This window comes from Colletotrichum graminicola (assembly GCF_000149035.1).
Source record: "Colletotrichum graminicola M1.001 genomic scaffold supercont1.28, whole genome shotgun sequence".
Lineage (NCBI taxonomy): Eukaryota > Fungi > Ascomycota > Sordariomycetes > Glomerellales > Glomerellaceae > Colletotrichum > Colletotrichum graminicola.
Window position 1 is genome coordinate 233,272 of NW_007361032.1, and position 26,758 is coordinate 260,029.

General features: G+C 56.8%; 9 protein-coding genes and 1 non-coding gene across 10 annotated transcripts; 7 read left to right on the forward strand and 3 right to left on the reverse strand.

Annotated features, from left to right (window-relative positions):
- Positions 1-1,697: 1,697 nt before the first annotated feature.
- On the forward strand, positions 1,698-2,627 carry GLRG_07047 (uncharacterized protein; the record flags this gene model as incomplete). The annotated part of the gene is made up of 4 exons (XM_008097732.1): positions 1,698-1,708; positions 1,770-1,984; positions 2,052-2,253; positions 2,309-2,627. The coding sequence occupies 4 exons, from the start codon at positions 1,698-1,700 to the stop codon at positions 2,625-2,627; spliced, it is 747 nt and encodes a 248-aa protein (XP_008095923.1).
- An 870-nt stretch (positions 2,628-3,497) lies between these two features.
- GLRG_07048 (quinone oxidoreductase) lies at positions 3,498-4,395 on the reverse strand (the record flags this gene model as incomplete). Its single annotated transcript, XM_008097733.1, has 3 exons — positions 3,498-3,999; positions 4,064-4,149; positions 4,369-4,395. 3 exons carry the CDS (start codon positions 4,393-4,395, stop codon positions 3,498-3,500), a joined length of 615 nt encoding a protein of 204 aa, XP_008095924.1.
- A 2,510-nt stretch (positions 4,396-6,905) lies between these two features.
- On the reverse strand, positions 6,906-8,273 carry GLRG_07049 (major facilitator superfamily transporter; the record flags this gene model as incomplete). The annotated part of the gene is made up of 1 exon (XM_008097734.1): positions 6,906-8,273. The coding sequence occupies one exon, from the start codon at positions 8,271-8,273 to the stop codon at positions 6,906-6,908; it is 1,368 nt and encodes a 455-aa protein (XP_008095925.1).
- A 1,558-nt stretch (positions 8,274-9,831) lies between these two features.
- Positions 9,832-9,944, forward strand: GLRG_13180. Its single transcript has one exon. It is a non-coding gene; the product is annotated as a tRNA-Leu (tRNA).
- A 746-nt stretch (positions 9,945-10,690) lies between these two features.
- On the forward strand, positions 10,691-11,688 carry GLRG_07050 (uncharacterized protein; the record flags this gene model as incomplete). Its single annotated transcript, XM_008097735.1, has 3 exons — positions 10,691-11,027; positions 11,084-11,454; positions 11,524-11,688. The coding sequence occupies 3 exons, from the start codon at positions 10,691-10,693 to the stop codon at positions 11,686-11,688; spliced, it is 873 nt and encodes a 290-aa protein (XP_008095926.1).
- A 589-nt stretch (positions 11,689-12,277) lies between these two features.
- GLRG_07051 (translation elongation factor G) lies at positions 12,278-14,763 on the forward strand (the record flags this gene model as incomplete). The annotated part of the gene is made up of 2 exons (XM_008097736.1): positions 12,278-14,634; positions 14,709-14,763. The coding sequence occupies 2 exons, from the start codon at positions 12,278-12,280 to the stop codon at positions 14,761-14,763; spliced, it is 2,412 nt and encodes an 803-aa protein (XP_008095927.1).
- A 4,988-nt stretch (positions 14,764-19,751) lies between these two features.
- GLRG_07052 (uncharacterized protein) lies at positions 19,752-21,679 on the forward strand (the record flags this gene model as incomplete). Its single annotated transcript, XM_008097737.1, has 2 exons — positions 19,752-19,839; positions 19,998-21,679. The coding sequence occupies 2 exons, from the start codon at positions 19,752-19,754 to the stop codon at positions 21,677-21,679; spliced, it is 1,770 nt and encodes a 589-aa protein (XP_008095928.1).
- A 669-nt stretch (positions 21,680-22,348) lies between these two features.
- On the reverse strand, positions 22,349-22,840 carry GLRG_07053 (uncharacterized protein; the record flags this gene model as incomplete). Its single annotated transcript, XM_008097738.1, has 1 exon — positions 22,349-22,840. One exon carries the CDS (start codon positions 22,838-22,840, stop codon positions 22,349-22,351), a length of 492 nt encoding a protein of 163 aa, XP_008095929.1.
- A 1,254-nt stretch (positions 22,841-24,094) lies between these two features.
- Positions 24,095-25,834, forward strand: GLRG_07054 (uncharacterized protein; the record flags this gene model as incomplete). Its single annotated transcript, XM_008097739.1, has 3 exons — positions 24,095-24,132; positions 24,294-24,460; positions 24,564-25,834. 3 exons carry the CDS (start codon positions 24,095-24,097, stop codon positions 25,832-25,834), a joined length of 1,476 nt encoding a protein of 491 aa, XP_008095930.1.
- Positions 25,835-26,324: 490 nt separating this feature from the next.
- Positions 26,325-26,690, forward strand: GLRG_07055 (uncharacterized protein; the record flags this gene model as incomplete). Its single annotated transcript, XM_008097740.1, has 1 exon — positions 26,325-26,690. The coding sequence occupies one exon, from the start codon at positions 26,325-26,327 to the stop codon at positions 26,688-26,690; it is 366 nt and encodes a 121-aa protein (XP_008095931.1).
- Between the last annotated feature and the right edge of the window lie 68 nt (positions 26,691-26,758).

Consider the following 26,758-nt stretch of genomic DNA (forward strand, 5'->3'; position numbering starts at 1 on the left):
ACCGGGCACCATGTCCAGCCGTACGGCGAATGTCCCGATCTCTTTTGAGAACCAACCGTATTTGCAAGTGAGAACCTACATAACCCTAGCGCTTGGTAGATACATGGAAGCATCGAGCGAGGTTGGCCGCCTACATCGTGACCGTTGTCTAGGGATGTGGGATGACTGACCCGAGCTCGCGTCATCCCGCCGCCACTTGGGGCTCCGCTCCAGTCCCGTCCCAACGTTGAACCTTGGGCCGAAGTTGATTCGTGCAACCATTCATAGGTAGGTGCCGTATCTCTTGCAGAAAACCCCTCTCGTGCGATGGCCGGTAACATCACGTGCCGACCTAGTCTACGTACAAGCATGCGATGCCCCTCGTAAACCTTATTGCTGATACTATTTTCCCCTGGCTAAGCCAAAGGCAGACTCTTTCGTCATCTCCCCTTCCATTAGAGCGAGCGACGCAGGTGGGTGTTGTTAAGCACGTTTTTGTTTTTGTACAATTATTTACTCATGTCCTCGTCGTTAACGTCAAACACTATTGGTTTCGGTGGTAAATCTGTATCGCAGAGGGCCACAGATCGTCGGACGTTACGGAGCAATACTACGTTCTTTTGGATAGATGCATCATGGGGGTACCTGGCAAACCCCTGAGAGGTGCTTTCCTACATACGTATCTATGCTCTCCTGCCCAACTCAGGCAAAGCGAAGCATCGTGCCTGGCCCCAGACCTTCCCAGGTGTGGTGTACATACGAGTACTAGGTGTATAGGTAGGTACAAATCAAGACAAGTCCTCGTAGTTCCTTCCTCTCTCGACGTTCCGGGAGCAAGCAGTCGTAACTTCGCGTCTAAACTCTATTCCCTCGGCAAGGACTATTGTCCCCTGCCTGTGGTTCGTGCCCATAGACTTGATGGTCTGACAGCTACAGTCAGCTTTCGACTTCCTGTGTTTTCTCCAGAAGCCCTTGCCCTCCTTGGAGTCTTGTTCGTCTTCGTACATCGTCGACTCTCTCACCCACCCTGTCTAGACTCATCTTCCCTATTCCGACGTTTTCTTTCATCGACTTCAGTTCCTCCTTGCCTCCCTCCTTCTTCTCTACCAGTCACCCCCTTGACGCTTAACAGCCTCGCAGTGGCCGTTTGTTAGAACCGTGCCAGCTGGCTCCAGCGTCAGGCGAAACTCTTCTTTCTGCCATCGTCTGCCACATCGCTGTCAAGACTTCTCGCCGTGACCCGGTCAATGACCGCGACAGCAACTTGACTTCCATCTCATTTCTAGTCTACAGCACACGTACACGTACAGCAAAGGTACCGGAAGTCTCGACCTGGGCACAAAGCCCGGACAAGGCGTCCGAGTCCTAACTCTATCCACCAAAAGCCCCACAACAAATAGCACAGCTATGGCGTGTAGCTCGAAGCGCATCTTCCAGTTGCTCTGGCTGGCCGCCGGTCTGCTCTTTGCCTTCGCTTTTCTGCGCACCATCGGCGCGCACGACCAGGCCAAGAAGTGGGCTTCCAGCCAAGTTAACAGCCTCGTGAACAACAATGGTGGTCGCATCCCAATGCGCGAGTTCTTGATCAACGCCGAGGCAGTATGGGCCAAGACCGTCCAGCAGCGTCATGAGACGATTGCTGCAGACTTCGGCGATGCCTCCAAAATGCCTTTGTAAGTCGACTTCTTCAATTTTTCTCGTCCGAACCCTTTGACACCATGCGTATACTGTGGCCGGGTCTTGTCAACAAGACACAAAACATCAGACAACTAACTGCCATCCTCATGCAGCTTCCCCGCCACGAGCGCCTCGGCGTACAAGAAGCACCCTTATTCCATCTGGGACTTCACTCCGGCCTCGTTCAGCTGTCCCCACGAGATGGAACGCGTCGGTCGCTTGGGCGACGGTGGCAAATGGGTTTGCGGCATGTCGCGCTATGTCAATTTCCCAAGGAACCGCGAGTGTATCATCTACTCTTTCGGCGTCCGCGATGAGTCCAGTTTTGGTGAGTAGCCTGTCCCCCGCACTATCACTGTACAAATAAATGGGTGTCTGACTCGTGAATCTGGAAGAAAACGAAATGCTAAGCCGCACGAAATGCCGCGTTTGGGCATACGACTTCTCCGTTGTCGACTTTGGCGAGCAGCTTGAATCTGGCAACCGCGAAAGAGCCAGCTTCCTTCAGGCCGGTATAGCTGGTAAGACAAACACGACATTGAAGCCTCCTTTTTACAGCATCAGCGACCTGATGGATATGAACGGTCATGAGTACATGTAAGCGGTTCCTTTGTGGCCGAGACACAACGACTATTGGCTGACATCATGCCAGTGACATTCTCAAGGTGGACATTGAGTTTGCCGAGTTCCAATCTATTGAGGGCCTTCACAGGGACTTTCCCATCACTGCTGGTGAGCTCCCGATCGGCCAACTGATGGTTAAGATCCATTTATTCGGCGGCCTGACAGCCTTCGGCTACCTTGACTGGTGGCAACGCCTCGAGTCTCGCGGTCTGCGCCCCACCTGGACCGAGCCCAACCTTCTCGCTGTTACTCTGAACTTGGACAACAAGAACCCGCTGCTCGCCGAATACACCATGATCAACATCCATGACAGTAACAATATCTTGTTCGATGGAAGAGGACTGTAAACATTACAACAGGGAAACAGGTGCGGTATCGAATTTGCCATCAATGGACGGAGTACCGAGGGTGTGGTGGGTGCTGGGAACGAAATTTGCATGGTTATCGGCGTCATTTAGGAGCCAAAACAACGACCTGTATGATTAATTAAACCGAAGCTTCTTGAGCGTTTCCTAGGGGACTTAAATTATATTGATAAACAGCTTTTCGTCTGAATGCACAAGCAAGCAAGCAAGCATCTTCTCGGCGTCGACGCACTATTAGTAGCGGTATGGCCGATGTGTCGGAGACCGTCGCGCCATCGGTGAGTTGCAGAGTTTGCCAGAAAATGCATACTTGATTCCCCGGCCCCTACGGACTTGTCAGGCAATACTTGTATGTTAGAAAACAGATGACGATCGAGCCAGGTTCCTGTTTTTCTTTGCCAACAAGAAAGATAGTCTCTCCCCTTTCGCAAGCGTCGTCGACTGTCGGCATCGAGCTGGCAAGCAAACTAGGTAGCATGAAAGCTGCTTGAGGCCTTGTAGAATCCAAGTCTTACTGTACGTACTACTTTGCGTACACACGGCAATCAGCCTCCGATGCCTGAGTATTCATGGTGATTAAATTGTCTGAAAGGGTATGTGGTATCAAGTTACTATTGTTCTTTTTTCAGCGCAAATTTAACGGCGCAATGGTTTGGTGCACATCTCATCTCATTGCACCACGCACTTGCTCGGCAACCCGCAAGGTCCCGCTTTAACGTCCTTCTCGTCCAACTCTTGCGGCGTCTTCCGGTTGTCCTTCTTCACCGGCGCCGCCTTCTCAGAGCCGTTGACCCCGTTGGTCGTCTTCTGCTTCTCCTCCTCTGCCTTGGCCCCGCCTTCGCTACCATGCAGTCAGCCGAAATGCTTGGCGACAGTCTGGTAGAAGGTCTCGCCCTGAATGGTGGCGATCTCGAGCTCCTTGGCGCTGGGCTGGCGAGAACCATCAGCGCCGGCGAAGGTGCCGGCACCCCAAGGGCCGCCTCCGTGAACCTCGGAGAGGTCGGTCAACTGGGCGAAGGCCTTGGCGTAGCCGAAGGGGACGTAGATGATGCCATGGTGGGCAAAGGTGGACATAGCGGCGAGGGCGGTGGACTCCTGGCCGCCACCGAGGGAGGCGGTGGAGATGAAGAGGCCGGCCATCTTGCCCCAGAAGCCGCCGCTGCTCCACTGCTTGCCGGTCATGTCCCAGAACGCCTTCCACTGGGTGGGGAAGTTGCCGTATCTGGTGGGGATACCGATGAGGAAGGCATCGTAGGCCTCAAGAGTGGCCGGGTCGTTAAGGACGGGGATGTCAGAGGGCTTGGGGGGAGCGTGCATCTTGGCGAGAACTTCCTCAGGGAGAGTCTCGGCGATCCTGGTTGATCCGATGTTAGTCTACACAAATACGCGGTTGTTGTCAGGGCGGAAAGGGAACGTACTGGAAAAGGTCGGCAGAGCCACCGGCCTTCTCAATGCCCTTCTTCTCGGCCTCGGCCAATTGGCGGATGTGGCCGTACATGGAGTACTGTCGAAGACATGGCGATTAGCAGGGTGGTCTCCGTGTGGGGGCAGTAGTATCAGGTTTAACACGGAACATCTTCAGAGTATGGCTTCATCCGTACGGGAGAAGCAAACCGAATCTCTCTTATAGATACGGTCCGGCCGAGACGGTTGGGAAGGTTGAGTGAAGGAGAAGGGGCAAAGCACGAGGAATGCCGGATTAGATTCAGTGGTGCAAACTTACGTAGACGATGGCGATCTTGGGAGCCATTGTGAGTGGTGGTTGGGTAATGTTGCGGGAAAATAAGGAAGAGAAACTGAGTATCGAGTGATTAGGCAATTTGCTGTGAGGAGTTAAGCAACATGCAAAGGTAAAATCGGGGAGGACGGCACGATCTTATATCGAGGTCAACCCAAGCCGCAGCTCCGATGGCCCCATCCGGCGTGCCTAGGAGCGGAGAAGCGAAGAGAGGGGACTGAGACGGGGGCGTCTTGCATCATCAATGATACGCTGCTTAGGCAGCTTGTCGGTGGGGGATCGATTAACGGGCAGAAGAGGACGACGGGTTGGTCAGTCAGGGACCCCCCTTGAGGAAACGATAATGGCTGGCCAACTTCAGGTGCCAAGTGGGATCAGAATCGAGACACATGCCAGGTAGTGTAGCTCAGGTAAGGAGATGTCAGCAAGTCGTCGCGGGGGAGAAAGCTCCTGCAGGGGAGCTATCCGGCTAGGTACGTACCTACCCGTGCTTCATTGAGGGAGGGGCCCGGTATCGATGCCGAGTCTGGAAAGAGGACGTACCCAGCTAGGTACCTAGGGAGGTAGGTACCTACCTACACAAGTACGGTATACTCGCCAATATATGTATTTTCCTCCTTCTTTCTATCTCTCTCCCTCCCTTTGGCACAGGCTACCTAAACAGCAGGAAGAGTAAGGAAGTACATCTGCGCAATGCGTACCTACTTGAATAGTACAGGTAGATCTGAGGGATGCGGTGAGCATCTACACTAGGTATGTACGTAGTAGGTATGCAGCAGCTCTGCAGACGAAAAAAGGCAGGCAAACAAACAGACATGTCGGATCACGGTTGGCCCCCCTCCACCTTCCCCGGTCAAGCTACTGCACTGCGTAGCATGCGCCAGAAACATCTGTGGAGCCAAATCTGGAGAATTTGATGGGTGCTGATTAAGTGCTTAACAACGCGTTTGGGGCATGATAGATAAGCCTTACGAATACCCACCTAATGGTACACATGTCGACGCCTCGCCGGCTGTCATATTTGGGCACCTTCATATGGCATGTATGGCACTTGTCGAGTGCTAGTGCAACGCTACCAGGGAGGTAGTGTAGGTACATGATGCGTAAGTACCTACCTACAGACCACCTAAACTACCTAGGTACAAGTAAGTTTAGTTAGGCAAGTGTGTAGGTAGTTCTAGCTTTAGGCTTTTTGTCAACTGCACGTAGTAGGATTATCGAGAGTTTTTGAGTTTCGGGTTAAACCGAGGGCTGCCGACACAGATCAGACACAATCCTAATCTTCTGCTGCCTTCGGTCAATCGGCATGTATAACAGACGAGACGTCTATGTATAGGTAGGTTATTCATCTCGTCTGTCTGTGGGCTGCAATTCCGAGTTCATGCATGGTCGCTCGGCCGACGGTGAACGTCGTATGTGCAGTGTGCAGGAGCGATTAGTAGTGACTGACAAATGTACCACACCTTCCCCCACGAAGCTGACAGGTACGGCCATGGCGCCAAGGAGGGAGGGAGAGTGGGAGCGAGGAGCACCCAAGCACAGATCGGAACTGCTGCAGAAAAACAGCAGACCAACATGGAAAAAGGTAGGCACATTGGTACATGGGTACCTACGGAAGAAGGCAGGTAGATACGTACACAGCAATCTTCTCGTCGTCTTCTTCCTTTCGTCCCATCAAGCTTGCCGGTGCCGATTCTCCCTCAGATGGTTTCTCCCACCTTCCACCCTCAAACGTGCACTGCTCTACCTAATGAAACGCAGTGTGTAAACGCGATCGAATGTCAAGCCCAGATCAACAGGTGGTGGTGGATGTAGCGGGGCTCGTCCCACTAGGTATACCAAGGTACCTAGGTACCTGGTTGACATCGCGCCTGAGTTGAGGGTTTGTTTGGTAGGCAGTGTAGTTTAGGTAAGCTACATCCAAAACATGATCCAAGGATGAATCAGCAACACGCATATGGATGGGGACCGAGGTGCCAACCCTTGCCCATCACCGCAATTAGCTCCTGCTTCCGGAACGCCCTATCCGTCCCTGACTCGCGCAAGCTCCCAGTGAGGGCAACATGCGAAGTTGCATCATCCGGTCTGGATGGAAATTGAGACGACAACGGCACGCCTTTACGACGGGTTGTCTATTTGATTGACGTAGAAACTGTACCTACACTGCACAACAGACTCTTTCTTCCTCACCCCGCTGCACTGGTGGTAGAAGTCGGAAATGATTCTCCAAGCATCGACCTTGCGAGGGAGGCTCTTGACAAAAAAACCCGCCTTTCAGTTGGCCACCGTGGGCCTGCCTATTTGTTATTCAAAGGCATTCTTATCCCAGAGATGACTTCATCCGGCTATTGATCTTTCAAGTATTTGGCCCGGCATGCACTGCAAATCTTGACTTGTAGTAGACCAAGACTAACGACTTGTTTCCAGGGGAGGGGGGCATATCATCCATGGCCGGAAAGGCCGTTGCTTTCCATTCCAAATTCGGTAGGCATTATATACATCGTACATGCATCCTCACATCCTCAGTCCTTTAGACTCCGAGCCGTCTTCAACTGGAAGATCTTTGCCAAAGTCAGACACATCGAGCCGACCGTCAAAGCTGCGGCGCCGTACCCGATCATGGACTGCCACGCCACCTCGCCGTAGTCGCCCAGGATAGCTCCGGCAATCGGCGTACCGACAAGGATAGCGATGCCCGCGATGAAGTTCATCATGCCCATGCGCGTCCCCACGCGGCTCAGATCCGGCGAGAGGCTGACAACGACTGTCGGCGAGATGCTCACCAAGCCGCCGGAGAAGAGGCCATATAGGATAGCGAAGACGATGAGACCCGCCATGTTGCGGATCCCCAGCCACGCGAACATGAGGACCGCCGAGCCCGCGGCGACGGCGATGTGCATGTACAGCGCACCGACCTTGTCTGCCAGATAGTTTGGTATCACACGGCCCGGGATGCTCCCGGCGCTGAGGAGAGTGACAAAGTAGGCCGAAAAATCCGACGGGCCAATATCATGGTTGACGGCGAAGAGTTGGATGTAAAAGTACGGCACATACATGGCTAGGAACCCGATGAAAGAACCTACCACGACGAGCATGAAGGCCGGGTCGCGCAAGGCCGTTTGGTCAATGAGCGAGCGCTTGTGGCCCGAGGGCGGGAGGCGAGTGTGCATCGTGACGGCAGGGATGATGGAGAGGCCCAGTAGGATGAAGGCGATGATGCGGGTGGACCAGCCGAAGCCGATCTTGGGCTCGAGGTGGCCGAAGAGGATCGGGAAGGTCATGCCCGCGATGGGTGACCCCGTCGCCGCAATGCCAATGACGAGTGCGCGTCGCTTGTCAAAGTACTGACTGAGGATCGCGGTGGAGGGGAGGAAGACCAGGCCGCAGCCGACACCGACGCACACGCCCTGCGCGAGGAGGACCTGCCAGTAGGCAGTGCAGAGGGACGTCATGAACATGCCCAAGAGGATTAGGAACATGCCGGCCCAGAGAAGCTCGCGGAAGTATCCGGCGTCGTAAAGGGGTCCGGAGATGGGCCCGACCATCATCAGGAGGGCACCCTGCAGGGAGCCGATCCAGGAGATTGCCGAGGGTGCGACGTCATTGAGAGTGCGCTCGTAGTAGGTCTGGTAGACGCCGAAGGCATTGACGAGGCCCCAGGTTTGCGCGAGGATGACCCAGGAGCCGAGGACCTGGAACCAGGCCTCGAGGCCGCCGTCGGGGACCGGGCCCGGAGCGGAGGGTTTTAACGGCCGCTGGGCGGTGTCGGTGGCGGCTCGACTTTCTGGGTCGACTGCGGCGGGGGTGAGGGATGTTTCGGAGGGCGTGCTTGAGCGGAAGCCCGGTACCGAGCCGGATTTCTCGCCCGCGAAGGAGATTCGGGCCGTCATGATGCAGGTTCGAGGGATTGTATGAATGAGGAGGCACTCAAGTTTATAGCCTTGCTGGCTATAAGGGACTCCCCGTCGTCGGTGGCAATATCTTTTTTTGTTGGCCTGGCAGATCTACCTCGTCCCGGCTACGTCAAGTACCAAGCTTCGATTGGCGTAACTAAAGGTCAGAAATTGCTGCGCAATGAATGAGAAGAATTAGACATTAAGTATTGTCCGTCGTAGAAATCCTGTAACGGAAACGAGGCGTCTCGTTTTTCTCAGGCAGCAGAACAGAGCAATCCAGAGGGATTTGAACCAGAAAAGAGCGGAATAGTTCCGGAAAGCCACCGAGAACGGCGACGGCTCAGGGTGTGGACGACCCTCTCGGATATAAAAACCAGGCGAGCACATCCGCGATGTACGGTGAAGGGGGGAGGCGGCTGAGAATGAATGACCCAAATCGCACCACCGGGGTCCACTCTTTCGCACCCCTACATCTTACATAGGTAGTAGATTGGAGGACACGAGCAAGAACACTGGGGGAGGTAAAGAGAGAAAAGTTCTTTCGCGGATTTGTCTGCTTATCACAGGGAGGGATCCGCCACCTAACCGGGCCCGGTTGGGCGGCATGTGGGCGGTTACGTAGGAGGGGATCCAATGATGTCTGATCTGCCAAGGGGTTTTGTTTGCATTTGGTTTTTGCTTGCGGGTGACGAGCAAAGCAGACGCGGCGAACGGGATCTACCGCAGTAGCGCATTGGGGAGGGTGAGAAGGACTTCAACAACACCTGGCGTATGAACGACGTCAACCGGGGGGGTGTCTCATGGCAGTGATGCTCACGATTCGCGCGGAGCTAGTCAGAACGCGTCAACACAGAAGCCACAACGGCCGGCAAAGGGCCTTTGATAGGGAGAGGGGGAAAGCCACAAGATGCGCAGATGGAGCAAGATTGCCGATGCCAACTCCCGCGCTGGAGTCGACTCCGCCGTTAGTGACTCCCACCGGGCCTACTGGGCCTGGAGTCTGATAATTTCGAGGGCAGAGTGGACCGATTCTGTGTCGTCGACAATGATAGCGGCCTGATTCTGAGCTGAGCTGACGAAAGGGGTGTCAGCGTACGTAGCGGTATTCGCCGAGGACGGAATCCACTCCGAGGTAAGACAGGCTGTTGGATGCGATGGGGAGTGAGATAAGGCGTTTGGGCAGTTTTCTTGATAGTCTCTTCTTGTTGACCCATGATAAGCACCGCCGACGCGTTGAGTCAGGAGTCATTTCGGAAAGAGAGTTAGGGAGTAAGAGAGAGAAAGAGGACAGAGAGCAAAGCTGGCAAGCCATCTCGAGTATTATTATTCGATGCCTAAGTTCAGCAAGGTGACTGTGGAATGAGGTCGGAAGATTGACAAGGGTGGCGGACCGTCGATCCCTAGAGTCAAACCATAGTTTAATTATCTTTGTGCCATTGTGTCGGTGTGCTGCGTAAGGTTGGGATACGTTTAGGATGAACTGCAACATTGGGTGTGGGTACGATCTGTGAAGGGGTCTTGTTGCAACTTCCAGATCGCCTTTTCATCAACCGGCAACTTGGCCGAGCGGTCTAAGGCGCCAGACTCAAGCGTAAGCTTCATCCGTCCCAGCGGATGAGTATTCTGGTCTCGAAAGAGGCGTGAGTTCGAATCTCACAGTTGTCAGTTTTTCTTTTGCTCACGGGTGCAATCGCCTTTCGTCTTCGTAGGGCATTCCGGCCAGGGAGTGTTTGCTGTACTACGCCACTGAAACAACAGTTTTGTGTCCCTGTTACGTAACTTGCGAGTGTGGAAGCCCCTCGCAACTCATTACTGTTCGACCAAACAAACCTTCCTCGTTCGTCTTATCTCGAGCTCAGACTCACAATTAGTTCCAGCTAGCCACGAAGACAGCCCGAAGGCATCCGAATGCTACATGCGAACGCGCGACATCGAGTCCATGGCCTCCTCGCCAAGCCTGGGCAGCCGATGATGTACATAGGTACTGAGAAGGGCCTGTACGGCCTACGGTCCCAAACACGGCCCTGTGCTCCGCCAACCTCAGACACGGAGTGTCGGATCTCTCCAGACCACCACTGCCACCATGCGACGCTGCCGCTCTACTGCGTAGGGATTAGCTGTTGCTGTTTCACATCGAACTCGTCCAGGCCGACGATGTCGCCCTCCTGTTTTCACTAGCCTAGGCGGCTCTCCGTAGTATGTAGCATACTCAACACGGTGTTCCTGTTTGCTTTTCATTTGTACATACTCACGTTTGGTTGTTTTATCGATCCGAAGCCTGGCTGGTTCCCATTTCGGCCCTTCTTCTTGTTTGCTTTATATGAAATCTCGTAGAGTCGGAGCAGAGACCCGTTGGTTTTTATAGCCAATCGCATCTTATATCACACATTCCGAGGCCAGGAGCCGACGCCATGAAGCCCGAAGCCATGCCATATTCCGACGTCCGCCGCGAGGCTGAAATCCACAATGATCCCTCCATGACCGACGTTAGCGTGTCGCTCCTCAGCGACGACGGCGAAGGCAAGCAGTGGAACAGGGCAGACCTCGAAGATGGGACACGGACGACGCAGCCGAGCCGATGCGCGAGGGCCCTTGGCTTCTTTCGTCGCTGGCGCGGGCTCGTCGATACCCTTATGCTGGTCATCATCCTCGGTCTGCTTCTCGAGCGGAGGGCGGGCCTGCAGCCAACAACACCCCGCGACAAACGTCTCGAACCCGTGGGCGACCTCACAGGGTTCGCACCAGAGTGTGAGTAACGTTCCCTCCTACCCCGGTTGACCGCGTGACAGGCTGACACGGCGCAGTCACTCAGCAAATCACCACGTTCCACCCGACGACGGACTTTGTCCCCGACGACCCGAAGAAGTTCTTCACCAACGCCTCGATCCAGGAGAACTGGCTCTCCATCGTGCCCAGGGGCCTGGGCTACGTCGTCATGAACGACACCAAGGCCCATGACAACCTGCCCGTCCCGCTGCCCGAGTTCACGCCGCGCACGGTCTTCACGACGTCCATGACGCATCAGCTGCACTGTCTCTACGCGATCCTCGAGAGCTACGCGGGGCTCGCCGTCAACGGCAGCGGCGCCGTCGACATGCACTCGCACCTCCCCGAGGGTGCCCAGGGCTCCGAGGAGCCGTGGCATCTGCAGCACTGCTTCGAGTACCTCCGACAGGTGAGTGATGGCGCCGGGGTTTCCCATCGATTTGGTTCCCATAAAGCTGACATATCTCCCCTCCCGTAGGCCATCATGTGCGCAGGCGATGTTGCGCTGGAGGGCATGCAGACGACGTTCCCTCCGGGTTGGACGGGTAGCGACGGTTGGGGCGCGAAGCACGTTTGCAAAGACTACAAGCAGGTCTACGATTACCTCGACAAGAACCGGGCGATGGATGATCACTGGATCTAAGCAAAGTGGGAGACGGTTGTAATTTGGCGCACGGCGTTTAGGAGGGGTATATATCCATTGCACAGCAGAGAATTGAGATTCGTTGGCAACATAAGACCAATAATACTGCCTACCCATGTGATGAAAGACTTCGCACAGAGCCGTATCATTAAGGGTTTACCTGAATCTCCCCAACGCTCTACGAGCGGAGGATTAAATAAAAGACCCTACAAATGTGGTTAGGAGCTTGCCGAAATTGACGAGAATCCAGGTCACTTGTGAAAACTGAGAAGACATGTCATGTAAACTAGCTCCCATGTCCCATGGACATTCTTCCTGTCCTCCCGGCCGGTGTAATCCCGCTTCCGCGATTCGCCCACGGTCGAGGTTGCCCCACTCCTCCACGAAAACACGTGCCCTCGCGGCGGCGCGAAACCGGACCCCTGTTCAAGAAAAAGTTTCGCTGAGTGAGGGAGATGGAAAAAAAAAGAGCCCCGTATCGGACAGACCATTGTGTCCCTAATGGATCCCGGCTCCCTTTTCTTGCGATCCCACCCATTCTTTCCATTTCCCTTGGACTTCGTTTCCGGTCCGCGAAACATTGGTCACGATGAGGGCTCCGAGGGCCGTCAGAGTGCCGAATGGCGGGATTTTCACCGGCGCAAAGCCCCAAGGCCGGCATGCGCGACACTTCGGCTTCGCCGCCAGCGTGAAGCCTTCGACAACCCCTTCGATGACAACGACTGCGACATGGAAGATCGGACAGACGGCTAGACGCACCTTTACGACGACGACCGCGGTCAGGTCCACCGCGGCCGCCGCCGAGGCCCTGAAGCTGGCTCAGGACAACGCCGCCACCCTCACCCCCGAGCTCGTCGCCGCCAAGATGAGCCCCGAGGAGGCGCACCGCCTGTCGCGTGTGCGCAACATCGGTATCGCTGCCCACATTGACAGCGGAAAGACGACAGCCACCGAGCGAGTGCTGTTCTACTCGGGCCGCATCAAGGCGATCCACGAGGTCCGCGGCAAGGACTCGGTCGGCGCCAAGATGGACTCGATGGAGCTCGAAAGAGAAAAGGGCATTACCATCCAGTCGGCGGCCACCTTTGCCGACTGGAAGAAGACGGAGAACGGAAAAGAGGAAACCTACCACATCAACATCATCGACACCCCCGGCCATATCGACTTCACCATCGAGGTTGAGCGAGCCCTGCGCGTCCTCGACGGCGCCGTCATGATCCTGTGCGCCGTCTCCGGCGTCCAGAGTCAGACCATCACCGTCGACCGTCAGATGAAGCGCTACAACGTCCCCCGCATCAGCTTTGTGAACAAGATGGACCGCATGGGTGCCAACCCCTGGAAGGCCGTCGAGCAGATCAACAAGAAGCTCAAGATTCCCGCCGCCGCCATCCAGGTCCCCATCGGGGCCGAGAACGAGTTCGAGGGCGTCATCGACCTGATTGAGAAGAAGGCCTACTACTTCGAGGGCCCCCGCGGCACCGTCGTCAAGACAACCGACGTCCTCCCGGGCGGCTACCACGACCTCGTCGAGGAGAAGCGCCAGGAGCTCATCGAGAAGCTCGCCGACGTCGACGACGAGATGGCCGAGCTGTTCCTCGACGAGCAGGCCCCGACCAATGCCCAGATCAAGGCCGCCATCCGCCGCTCCACCATCGCCCTCAAGTTCTCCCCCGTCATGATGGGCTCCGCCCTCGCCGACAAGGGCATCCAGCCCGTGCTCGACGCCGTCTGCGACTACCTCCCGAACCCGGGCGAGGTCGAGAACAAGGCGCTCGACAAGAAGCGCGACGAGGCCACCGTCAAGCTGGTGCCCTACAACTCGCTCCCCTTCGTCGGCCTCGCCTTCAAGCTCGAAGAGAACAACTACGGCCAGCTCACCTACATCCGCGTCTACCAGGGCAAGCTCCGCAAGGGCACCTACCTCTTCAACTCCCGCACCGACAAGAAGGTCCGCATCCCCCGCATCGTGCGCATGCACTCCAACGAGATGGAGGACGTCAACGAGGTCGGCGCCGGCGAGATCTGCGCCGTCTTCGGCGTCGACTGCGCCTCGGGCGACACCTTCACCGACGGCAACCTGCCCTACACCATGTCCTCCATGTTCGTCCCCGACGCCGTCATGTCGCTGTCCATCAAGCCCAAGCGCACCAGCGACGCCGACAACTTCTCCAAGGCCATGAACCGCTTCCAGCGCGAGGACCCGACCTTCCGCCTGCACGTCGACGGGGAGTCCGAGGAGACCATCATCTCGGGCATGGGCGAGCTCCACCTCGAGATCTACGTCGAGCGCCTCCGCCGCGAGTACAAGGTCGACTGCGAGACCGGCAAGCCCCGCGTCGCCTACCGCGAGACCATCTCCCACAAGACCCCGTACGACTTCCTCCTCAAGCGCCAGAGCGGTGGCCCCGGCGACTACGCCCGCGTCGCCGGCTGGATCGAGCCTTACGAGGACCCGGAGAAGAACCACTTCGAGACCCAGGTCGTCGGCGGCACCATCCCCGACAAGTGGTTGACCGCCTGCGCCAAGGGCTTCGAAGAGGTCACCAACAAGGGCCCGCTCCTCGGCCACAAGGTCATCGGCACCAAGATGGTCGTCAACGACGGCTCCACCCACGTCACCGACTCGTCCGACTTCGCCTTCAACCTGGCCACCCAGATGGCCTTCCGCAAGGCCTTCAACGAGGCCGGCGGCCAGGTCCTCGAGCCCCTCATGAAGACCACCATCACGGCTCCCAACGAGTTCCAGGGCAACATCATCATGCTCATGAACAAGCGCAACGCCACCATCAACGACACCGAGGTCGGCGTCGAGGACTTCACCCTCCTCTGCGACTGCAGTCTCAACGCCATGTTCGGCTTCAGCTCCCAGCTCCGCGCCGCCACCCAGGGCAAGGGCGAGTTCAACATGGAGTTCAGCCACTACGCCCCGGCCCCCCCTCACCTCCAGTACGTCTCGTCCCCTAACCCCCTTTTTTTTCGCCATGTGTTTCCCTTGTCCTCGTTGCTAACAACCCCTACAGAAAGGAGCTCTGCGCCGCCTACGAGAAGGAGCTGGATGCCAAGCGCACCAAATAAACCACGAAAGCCAGTCCCCCTTGTATAAGGGGGGGTGGAGGGAGCCGAAAGAAGAAGAAACAAAAAAAAACACAGGTCTTCTCTTCGCACGCCAAAAACCGTGGCACAAACTATGGCACCGAGTGTCGTGTATCAACACCGAACCCGCCCCGTCCGAGGCGAGACGGGCCGTGGTCGTACGCCGCCTACCTGGGCAGGCGTATTACTGTACATGTATATCTAATGTCATGTCTGGATTTGCTTTATAGTAGCCGGGACGTGGGAAGAAACATCACCTTCCGGGCCACCTTGTACGACAACGGGTCAAGGGTTTATAGGGAAGCATGCAATTCATGATAGAAAAACTAGACTTTTGAACAAGAATACAAACCTCGTCTTCTCTCTCCACCTGTTGTTGTTCTTCTTCTTTTTTGCACTCTGCGTTCCCTCGGGTGGTTGTCTATGCTAGTCCAGAGTGCTCAGGATCCTACCAGCGCTTCGGTTCGGCTTCCGTTCAGCCTTGCTTTTGATGACTTTTGCTTCCCCCCCCCCCCCCCTGCACGACCCGACGGGTCAGCTTCCTTGACGGCTGCGTAGAGCGGCTCCTCTGAACCCTTGGCCGCGACCGAGCTGGATCTCTCGGCGGTATGCCAGTAATACGGCGAATCCGGGCGCGCGGGAGCAGTCAAAAGCGCGTCTGTTCGTCCACCCCACCCTATTTGTCAGTGCCGTCTTCCTATCGCTTACAGTCTCTGCCCCCCCCCCCCCCCCACGTCCGTCCGCACTTACAGGCCACGCCAGGAAGCCATCCCGACAGAGTCAGCGCCACCGTAAGCCAGACCCTCGCATTCAGGTCGCGGTCTACGCGGTAGACGGCCACGGGCGGGCAAACAACGGCGACGAGGATGCCCCTGGGACAGCGTCGCGGGGTGGGGCGTCCCGGTCGTCGGGGTAGGCTGATTTCGAAGCGGACCAGGCTGTCGGACCCGGAGGCGGTGGATTTTCCCGAGGAAGGGAGCCCGCCGCGGAGGAGGCGGGTTAGACTGGATTGGGTGTCGGACCAGAGGGTCCGGAGGCTTAGGGTCTTGCTTGCATAACTTGGTGAAGAGGGTATTTCTGTAGAGGAGGGCGAATTGGTCACTGTAGTAGGGGGCATTGGGTGAGGGATTGCGCTAGGATATCATATACGGGATAGTAGGTCTCGATGAAAAGGATACACTGCCGGCGATGCTATAAAATGGGGGGCCGTCTGTTTGGACTCTGCCGTCGAACATGCAAGGCATGTATGTAATGTACCTATCATCGTTGTGCGGGAAGGCGCTGTTTCTCATTATGGTTGAGTTGAGCACGGCAAAAGGCAAGTGCGGGTAGGTCAGAAACATGTGCTTTTCACAGTACCTATGGTAGTAGGTATTATTACACAGCATGTAGCAGCACTAGTGCTCTGCGCCATTGGGTCAAGTCACGATTGTACTGGGTTGCGCAGCATAGTCAGAGACGTGCTCGCGGTAGACACGATTCGTTCTCGCGTCGTCGAACCGTGGTTCTTTGGTTTTGGGCAAAGGGGGAGGGGGAGGGAGAGAGGTCTTCGCTCTCGACGCGCGTGGTCAGCCCTGAAATGACTTGGAGCCACGTCGTCGTGTTTCCCCTTGAATGGCTGGCAGCATTGACCGGGTGGGCGAGACATAATTCTTCATAACAGTGGGTGACGGGGTTAATTGCAGTATGGACCCTGAGAGGGATATTATGGACAAGGCTCTGAGGAACTGACTGCTGCTGCCGGTTCGCCGCCCAAGAAGAGCCCGACGAGGGGGATTGGTCTCCCCACATTCTACAGTAGAGCGAGTATACTCCGTAGTCCGTACTCCGTAGACGGTAGGTAGTATTATTGTTGATGGGTGGTAGAGAAAAAAAGGAAAAAAAAGAAAAACGGGTTTGAGGGTCCTTTTCCCTTGCCGATTGGCTCTTGGGGAAGAACTTCCAGAAAGACGGGAGCTTCCTCGGCGCCCCCCCACCCCCCTTGGCCCCCGTTGGTTGTTTGATAGGTAGTGGTGAGGTGGAAGAGGAGAAGGGGAAGGGGGCGGCGTGTTCCGGATACACACACGACCAGACCATTTTGAAGCTTGAGAAATTGACGAGGTGGAGGCAGGACTTTCAGTTGCTAGAGCAGCAGAAGTTCCATAAGCAGCCATAAGACAGTCACCCAAGTAAACAAAGCTGTTAAAATAATAAAAGTAAAATTTAATGCCGCGCTCTCTCTTCTTTGATCCGAATAATGCATTATGTTTCTGGATAAGGCCCTAAGCTAGCTCTTTAGCCCAAAGGGGCCAGCCATTGTAAGCGGCAAAAGGCGGTAAGGTACGGACGGAGTACTCCTTACACCACCTCGATGCACAAATACGGATAAGTACTTGCAGAAGTGGTCTTAAACATGAGGCCGTGCATAAGGTACCTACCTACTAGGTAGGTAGGTACTCCGTACTCGGTAGGTATCTGACGTATGTGGGTAGCTTCCACTTTTTTCTTCTTCTTTCGGTAGCTGCTAGCTAGCATTTGCTACGATCGTGGGGGAGTGGAAAGAGGAAGGGGAAAGAAAAAAAAAATTGTTCATGTAAATTTGATGACCGTTGCAAAGGAGACAAAGAAAAGAGGACATGACACAAATCCACATCAGCCACGGCGTAACGGGGCAACTGACGACGGTCAAAAGGTCTGGATCGTCCGTCGTCGCGCCTCGGTCAGCTAGCACGTTCCGACGTCCTCTCGCTGGCTATCTTTCCCGTCTTTCTTCAACCCGGCCATGTCATGCCCCGAGCACTCACTCACTGGCAGAGCTGCTAAGCTGAGGTATGTACGGAGTACTACTGGTACTATCCAAGGCCATCACGAGCGGGCGTTGTCTTTTTTCCCTCCCTTGGCTTTTGGGGTTTAGGAGCTGGGGGGGGGGGCTTGGGGACCAGTCATTAATTAGCCCCGGCCTTGTCTCTAGATTGACAAGGCAGAGAGAGTGAGAGAGAGTGTGTGTGAGAGAGAAAAGGAAGCCGGGAAAAGGGGTAATGAGATGCCGGGGACCTATCACTACCCACCCAAAATGGACGAGCACAGAGTCACTCGTCCAGACTGCACCAATCCACGTCATGTCGCGTCACGTCAGAGCCAGTCGAGACAATAGAGAGGGCAACAAAGGCCAAACGGCGGCCCGTCAATGAACGAGCTTCTTGGAGAATCATTTGAGGAAATCAAACGACAACCCTTGGCCAATCAATGCAACTTCCACTTGGGGGCACCTCTATTAGTGCCACTTACACAAGCTTTGCTACACTAGGTCGGTAGGTAAGTAGTGTACAGGCACTATGGTAGGTAGGTGGGTGGAATGTGTACGCTAGATGCATAAGGATACAGGTACGGATATATCCGTAACTATCTCTCACCTTCCCCTTCCCCCCCCCCCACTCGGTGGGTACCCAGCATATGGGACCACGCGGAGAGAGGTACTTACTTGTACGTTGGGACGCGACGGAAGGAGCTGTCACACGCTCGATACGAAGTACGGTGTATCCGTACACTTCCGCAGCATTGAGCTGGTGTCAGGACGGTTTGCTAGCTAGCGTGATTACATAGTTTACATAAAGTATCCGTAAACCGCCCCAACACCAAGTAAATCTTGGCATCGGCACTACTGTACGTACCTAGGTAGGTAGGTAGGTAGGTAGGTAGGTAGGCGGCACTACGCCGTGGCAGCACGAGCATGTGCATCCATCCATGGGAACCCCTGAATTGCTAGCACACACCCACCCCTCATCGACGGTCCAAGGTTCACATCACCACCAGTCGGACTGAACAAGACGCCGTCGCCCTATGAAGAGGGGGGAAGGGGAAGAAGGAAAGGAAGGGAAAGGGGAGGGGAAGGGGAAAGGGAAAAGACGGGATCGAGCCTCGAAACGGGCAAACAGTGGCCTCTCGTGCGCGTGGCGTGCTGCTAGGCATTCCCTCATCCATCTCCTCCTGATCGATCCAGTCCCTCGAATTGTGAATATGATTATGGGGGTGTCCCGTAATTTAAATGCCAGCCCTGAAGCGCAGCAACCTCACTTCCCCTTCCCGAACCACCTACCGCCCTGTGCCCCGATGGCCTACCTTTTGACTCTTCTCCCCCTCCACCTCTTCCTCTGCTAAAGTCCGAGGATACACGTTTGGCTTTCCAATCGCCTTGTCTCGACTGTCTGTTACATTGCAACTTCTCCCCCCTTTGCGACTGCTGGCCCAACCCACAAACAAACCACCGACGATCGCGACCACCGAGGCCTGGGAGACGAACGAGACTTTGGCTGAGACACCCAAACAATAACACGTACTCATCCAGACACCCTCGCTTTCTTTCCCCTTCTCTCTCTCTCTCTCCCTCTTACTCACTCATCCGACATATCTTGCCCATTGTACACAGACAGGCCTGTGCTGCAGCTACAGCCTCTCTACTCTGCTCTGCTCTACTCTGCTCAGTTCAAACCTCGCTGCCATCGATCATGCATCCCCAGCTGTCATAGCAACTCGCTATTCCTCCCATCCAAGCCTCGCTCGCCTAAACGTTAATCCACCATCGCTACTACCACTACCACCACCACCGACTGTTCAAGCCTCTCTGTCTCGCTCAAGTGACACCGCTGGCGATACTCCTGCCCGGTTGCCTCGAAATCCCTCCGTCCAAGCAAGCGTCTGGTTCGCGACTCCGTGTTTGCCCTCCGACCCGGCCCGGAAGACATAGCGGCAGACCCGGCATGCGCTTTCCTTTCGGAAACACGTCAACTCCGAATCCACTGTCGTAGCCGACCCATCGCACCATCTGCGCGCACGCGTTTCGCCCTTTCTTTCCTCAACATCGGTGTCGTTCCAACCCAGTTCGCTCCGTCGCAACTCCCAATCTTTCTCACTGCATCGCATCCCCTGCCGCTCTTCCTCCCACCATTCCAGCCCACAACCAGTCGCTGTCGAGCGACCCCAACACCGCAGCCATGTCGGCCGTCAAGAACCTCCGTGCCATGTTCGAGCAGAAGGCTGACACGAGCCCCCCGGATCGCGGAAGGTCTCCTGGCCTCTCCAGTAAGTTCTCCAACCTGCCTAGTTCACGGGTGCAGCTACACTTCACGACGTCTACCCGAAAACGTTCCTCCGCCGCAAAGTTGCTGCCTTGTCCATCCATTCTATAAACGCTACGTGTCCGCCGTCTGGAGCTTGACTAACTCGCACTTTCCCTGCAGGCGGCACCGAGACCCCTCCCCCCGCCCGTCCCCTCTCCAAGATCCGAACCAGCTTCGTTGCCATCGAGAAGGACGGAAGAATGGGTCTTCGCCGAGACCCCAGCAACGATTCGAACGGTAGCTTGTCCCAGCGGCGGCTAAGCAGCCACACAGAGGGCGAGGCGTCTGTGTCTGGCCTGTCGGATAAGACCATGGCCACCGAGGACACCTCTGTCGGCTACAAGACCAACATTGTTGGCAGCCCCATTCCCGAATCCCCTCGCCGTCCCGACGCAGACAAGCCCACAAACGGGGCTTCACCTCCAAACCTCGGGGCCCTGACCGACCACCCGAGCCACAACCCCGACAAGCACGTTGATCTGGAGACCCCTACGCCAGAGCTTCTGCCTGGCGACCCGACACAAATCCCTCCCCAAACCACCACCGCCGCCAATGGCGCGGCCCCGGCAAAGGCCCCCAAGGCTGGAGCCCCCAAGACTGGAACCCCCAAGACTGAACCCCCCAAGGGCTCTACAAAGCCTCCCAAGAAGATCCCTGCCCAATTGGCACCTCCCGCTACTATCACGAGAGCAAAGACACCTACAAGGTCTCCGATCACTGCAAAGACGCCCACCACAGGTGCTGCAGCCTCCAAGCTGAGTGCTCCTAAGCCTCAGCACGAGAGTGCCAAGAAGACATCCGAAAAGACGGTCACTAGCACGGCAACGGCCGCAGCCACAGTCACACCAAAAACTGGTGCAAAGCCCGCTGGATCCAACAAGAAACCCACCCCTGTTCACGTTTCTCCCGGCAGCGGCACAGGCTTTGTCAAGCCCAAGGTCAAGTCACCCACAAAGCCCGTTAAGCTGCCTGCCTCTCTGATGGCTCCAACGGCTGCGTCTGTCTCCAAGGTCAGAGAGACTCCCCGTGAGACCCTTTCACGCGCTTCTGGCAACCAGGGCCGCCCCGCTAGCAGAGCCAGCACGGCTGGTGCTGGGGCCCCGCCCAGGACCTTGAGGCGCCAGAACTCGGTCATCAACCGCCCCAGACCCAGCATTGGCCCGCCCCCCAAGAAGCCCCTTCAGGACCACCCCATCACCAAGAAGGAAAAGGAGATCGATGAGAGCTTCTTGGCACGCATGATGCGCCCCACAGCAAGCTCCAGCTCCAAGCTGACGGAGAAGGCCCCCGTCACTCCTCCCAGGAGCCGGAGTGCGAGACCCAGCAGTGCCAAGAAGTCCTCAGCTTCAAGGAGCCCCAAGAGAGCCCTTTCCAGACCCTCGGCATCTCGTACGGGAAGCCCCTTCATGAGGAGGGAGGCTCCGATCAAGCAAGTTGCGCCCGAAACCGCCGAGGTTGAGACGGCGGAGGCAGCTGCTGAGCTCGCCGGACAAGCCGAGGCCCCTAGAACCCCCGAGGCTAAGGCTCCCGCCACGCCGGAACCAATCGTTGAGGAAGAGGAGGCTGAGGCCGCGGCACCCAAGTCCGAGGCCGTCGTCGAACAGCACACCGAGGAGCTGGATTCCGACGCCCTTGCCCAGCAGACTGCCGAGCTCTCGCTTCAAGAAGGCGAGGCCGAGGAGCACGAGCTAAAGACACCCGATGAATTCGAAGAGCTGCTAGCGGATGAAAAGGAGGACAAGGGGGAGGCGGCTCCCGCCCCCGGTGACACGACCACTGAGGTCAAGACCGAGACCGCATGAGGAAGTCAAAGAGTCGCGGAGGCGATTTTATAGTTTTTAGAACCATTGGGGTGTATCATGATACCTGTCCGACAAAAGGCGTAAATTATTTCGTTGCAGAGAGTTTTTAGGGTTCCGGAGTGCGGAAAAGCCGGGTCCACAAGGCCCAAGATTAGTTATAGAGAATGATTACCACTTGTAGCAGGAATCACCAATGGCCAGACCACTGTAGCAAAGATGGGGAAATGGTCAGCTTGCGTCTGACTTTCGCTCTGTAATAGTGATTTCGATCGCCGCCATGTATAACCTGCCAGATGGGTTGCCGGGGTAGCATAGGGGCCAAGACGGTATCGCCACGAGCACCAGGCAATAAAGAAGCTCATAATGGTGTCTTCATGTCTTCTTTAGAATACAAATTTTGTACAGTATATGGAGGACGATAATCCTACAGGGCTTCCGCCGGATGGCTTCGAGGCACTGCCCTATGGTGCCTTTCTCTTTTTTTGAGACCCAAATACTCCTTTTTCGAGCCTCCTTCCCCTCCAACATCCCCTGCGTGGCCATGATAATCGTTTTCGACTCAAATGATTCCATTCCCCCGAGTTAAGGGGGGGGGGGGGAGAGGGTGGAGGAGGTTCTTCGTCATCTTCCTTTTTTTTCTTCTTTTTTTTTCCCGTTTTATAATATGACTTATCTCGCACGGCACAAGACCATGCCGCCGACTTTCCTGGCCAGGGCCTCCCTCGCCTCCAAGACGCCCCTGTCGGTGGAGATGAAGAGGCACTCGCCGAGGCCGAGGCCCTTGATCAGACCGTTCTTGCTGTTGAAGCCGCGGACGACGAGCTCGAGGTCCTCAATGTGGACGCGGATGGGTCGCGTGGGCTTGGTGATCATGCTCAGGCCCTTGAGGACGGGCTCGTTATTCCAGTACTTGAGGCCGAGCCAGAGGCGGCGCGTGGCGACGTTGGCGGAGGTGACGGGCTCCGGGTTCTTGCCCATCTCTTCCGGGGCCGGGGGCGTGGGGCCGCCGCGGTACAGGGAGGAGATGAAGCCGGAGCGGTGGAGGGCGAGGGCGAGGTTGAGGTTCTGCTTGGTGTTCATGACCGAGGTCATGCCGAGGCGTGCGCGGGAGGCGTTTTGGAGGTGGGAGCACATGTTGATTACGTTTGTGAGGCCTCCCATTGTGGTTTCGGGTTGAGCCGGCGGCTCAGGGATCACTTGATGGTGATTTTGGGGTTTTGAGTGTCGTGGAAAGGGGGAGAAGAGAGGTTTGTGAGGTTGCGAGGCGGGTGTGGAGGTCGGTCGCGGGTCTCTTGAGGACAGTTAGCGTGTGAATTTCCCGAGCAACTGGCGGGCTGTACATACCAAAAGGGACGTCAGCCGGAAACCAAGATGATTGCCTCTCCGTCAGGGCTTCGGAAAAGAGTGTGCTGCGCGTCGACTGGACTGAGGGGGGGGGGGGGGGGGGGGCTCCGGGGGTTGCACGCGAGGAATGATCCGTCACCTAACAATCGCGATAGGGAAGCTATCGCCAAATTTTTGGAACACACCGACGACGTCGAATGATGACTAAGGCATGCTCCAAGCCGGGTCCGTGCGTCCACGGCCCCCTTTGGGTGGCCCACTCCACCAGTCTTGTCACTGGCGGCTCCTCTGGCCCCGGCCGGCACCCGTGATTGGCTCGTACCGACGTCCTGTAAGCGCCGGTTCGACCACTCGATGCGGCCAGAAACCTGCAGCTTACCACCCCATGCAACCTCGCAGCACGCATGCACGACCGGCACGCACGCTGGAGCTTGAGGAATGGCGGGACGGGATTGGGCTGGACATGGAGGGGTTCCCCGCGGGCGGCGCGAGGCCGCTGGACCTAGTGGTCTTTCCGGGTTTTTGTCTCTGGCATTGCGGTCTGAGTTGCCGAGTGGTTCCAAAGATAAAGGGCAAGACGGGAGGGCAGCGTAAGCGAGCGAGCGAGAGAGAGAAAAGCATCTGTCCTGTGCGTGTGTGTGTGTGTGTGTGTGTGTGTGTGTGAGAGAGAGAGAGAGAGAGGGAGGGAGAGAAGGAGAGAAGGAGACCTCGGAAAGCTCTTGTGACTCCTTTTCTTTCCTCTTCCCGAGGACCTGATATTCAGACCTACTTGGAAACCATCAACCCACACAACCTACACCGAAACACCACTTTGTCCGAAACTCTTGTCCTTCCTCATCCAGTCGCCCTTCTCGCGCGACGACTGCTGCGCAATTTGCCTGCTGCCGCCCTTGGCTACAGACCGAGGCGGGGTAATCCCACAGCTTACGCCTCTCCTGCGCCTCCGAGATCTGATCATTGCTGCTCTCTGACTGCGGTCGTCCGGGGGTTGGTGGCCTACTGCCCTTGGGGAAAGGCTATTCTTGGTGCTATTCTTGGTGCTGTTTTACTCTCGGCGATTCGGGGCCCAAGATGGCGACCCAGCCGGGCGAGGAGAATGTTGCTACTCTGTGAGTTTTTATTCATGCCCCGTCCGTTCTCGCCCAGCAAGCCGCCTTGTTCGTGCTCTTCGTCAACGACCAACTACCGTTTGCTCGAGATCAAACCGGTTTTCGGTCCCGAACGGAATAAGTGTAAGAAAGATGGCTGACTGGCCCGTCGCGCTTAACAGCTTCGGAGACGTTCACTATTTCTACGGCCCGCCGACCAGCAACCCGCCACACCACCGCTTCGACAAGGGCTCCTACATCTACCTGTTCGAGAACGCAAACGACCGCCGCGCGCGCATTGAGATTGCAAACCAACCCGGTACCGAGGACCAAGATGCCTTTGACGGATGTTGGTGATCCCCCTGCCCCTCAGCCTTTCGCTGAAGCCTCTCCCCTCAGGGGTACAGCTTGACGACGACGATGCGGGGCAACGGCTGACAATGACCTGACAGTCTTGGACAAGACGCATGTCCGGTACTCGTACAACCACCAGTGCATGGTGACTCTCACAGTCGGCGAGACGACGAGCCAGATGGAATGGCACCTCCCGACTTACGACCCCCAGAACCAGAACAAGTACCACTACAAACTCCATTCACTCGACATCTACTTCTGGAAGGCCGAGGACGCGCTGCAGTTCGTCAACGGGATCCGCTTCGTCCTCCCGCCGTCGCAGGTCGAGATCCTCGACGAGCCTCAACACCAGCAACAGCATCATCATCTCCAGGCCCGCCAGCCCGCCCCCATGAGCTCTGTCGTGCAGCAGCTCGAGCACATCGCCATATCAGACCCCACCTACGGGACGCCCGGCGCCGCCTCCCATACCGCGCCGCCGAGCTTTCCGGGACCTCCTCCGACGTCGGCTGTGCCGGCTCCCGAGCAGCAACAGCAGCAGCCCGCAAGCTTTGTGCCAATGGCATACAACCCAGCCGCCCCTGCCGCTCCAGAGGCCATCCGCCACAGGGAAAAGACACCGCCCCCGGACGACGGCGTCATCGACCCCCTGGCCGCGGCCGTCGCTTACGACGCACAGGCCCCGTTCTCGCCGGGCTTCGTTCCACCTCCCGCCTTCCAGAGCGCGCAGGGCGTCGGCATCGCCGGCGCGGGCCTGCCTCCCCCGCCTCCACCACCGCAGCAGCAGCATTTTGGCGCATCACCCACCCACCCGGTGCTCCAGCGCGCGGCGACGATGCCCGCGCACGCCGTACACAACGGCCTCGCTTCCCCAGGGCTGACGAGCCCCTACGGAAGTCCGTTCCCTGCGTCCCCGGGCTTCCAACCGCCGCCGCCGCCGCCGCCTGCCCAACAACAACAGCAGCAGCAGCAGCAGCAGCAGCGGACCACCCCACCTGTACAGCAAACGTTCCAACACGCACCTCCGCCGCCCTCGTCGTCACAAGCCACGCCTTCCATCGTGAGCCCCGGCCCGACTGCGGCACCTGCTGCTCCTGCAACGGCTGCGGTGCCATCCGTCGCCTCGCCGGTCGGCTTCTCGCAGTACTCGTACGCCGGCAGCAGCGGCACGGCCACGCCTCAGCATCAGCCGCGCGCGTTCGACTACTCGATCCACGCGCAGGCGTATCAGCCGACGGAGGCGGAGACCAGCAAGTACAAGGGCTACATGGGTAAGCAGGAACCGTCAGGTAAAGTGGAGCAGAACATGGGCCGGCTGGAAAAGGGCGTCACGGGGATGTTGAGGAAGTTTGAGAAGAAGTTTGGTTGATTCGGGGCTTATTGTTCAGTCAGCGAGGGGCGGGGGCGGTGGTAATGGAAAGTCTATCGTGAAGTATGTAATATGCATGGCAGTAGCAGATGTGCTTCGCTAGGCAGGGCCTGTATGCAAGAAAGACGTTTGAACCTGGCCAGCCGCCGCTGGATGAATGTGTCTCGGAGGAGGTTGCGTATCGACATATTGTCTCTTAAACTCCAAGAGAAAAAGCTACATGGGATCTGAATTGCACCTTCTCCCTGTTCTTTGCAAATCCTCCGACTATACAGGACTGGCTCGGGCCTATGGTCTCGTATCGTGTGTGTGTGTGTGTGTCTGTGTGCGTAGAGCTTCTGCCGGCGACGACTTTCACTTCGGCCAGCCAGCCGATCCACCAGCGAACAACTCCTCCATTATACAACTTCAACGGTCAAAAGGCACGTACGTGGCTTGCAACAGGTTTTCAGACAAGAAAACCCCCTATCCCCACGCCTAACCAGACTAGATGAGTTTGCCCACGGGCACTTCGCCGTCAACACGCAATTCGACCCCTTTTCTGTCAGCCGCCGCCGCCGCCGTCCTCCGGGACCTCCGCATCGCCCCGATCCGCAGACCGATCAGCACTGCCGCCGTTGGCAAATGTTCCAAGCCGTCAGCACAGCATCGCAGCACAAAATGCATTCACCATCCTCGTGTACACGTACCAGGCCTCGATGGCCTGCACCACCGCGTCCACAACGTCTGCAAAGTACGCAAGGTCGCCCTGGCTTTCAATATCCTCTGGGTGTTTATCGTACACTGGCGTCTGCTCATGATCCAAGATCCTCTAGCAGGCCCTTGGGCCAGCCTGATCTTTGGCCAGAAGCTCTAGGCTAAAGATCGCCACGAGGCATGAAAGCTGGTTCTCACAGAGTCTCGATATGCCGTAGGAGGGACACA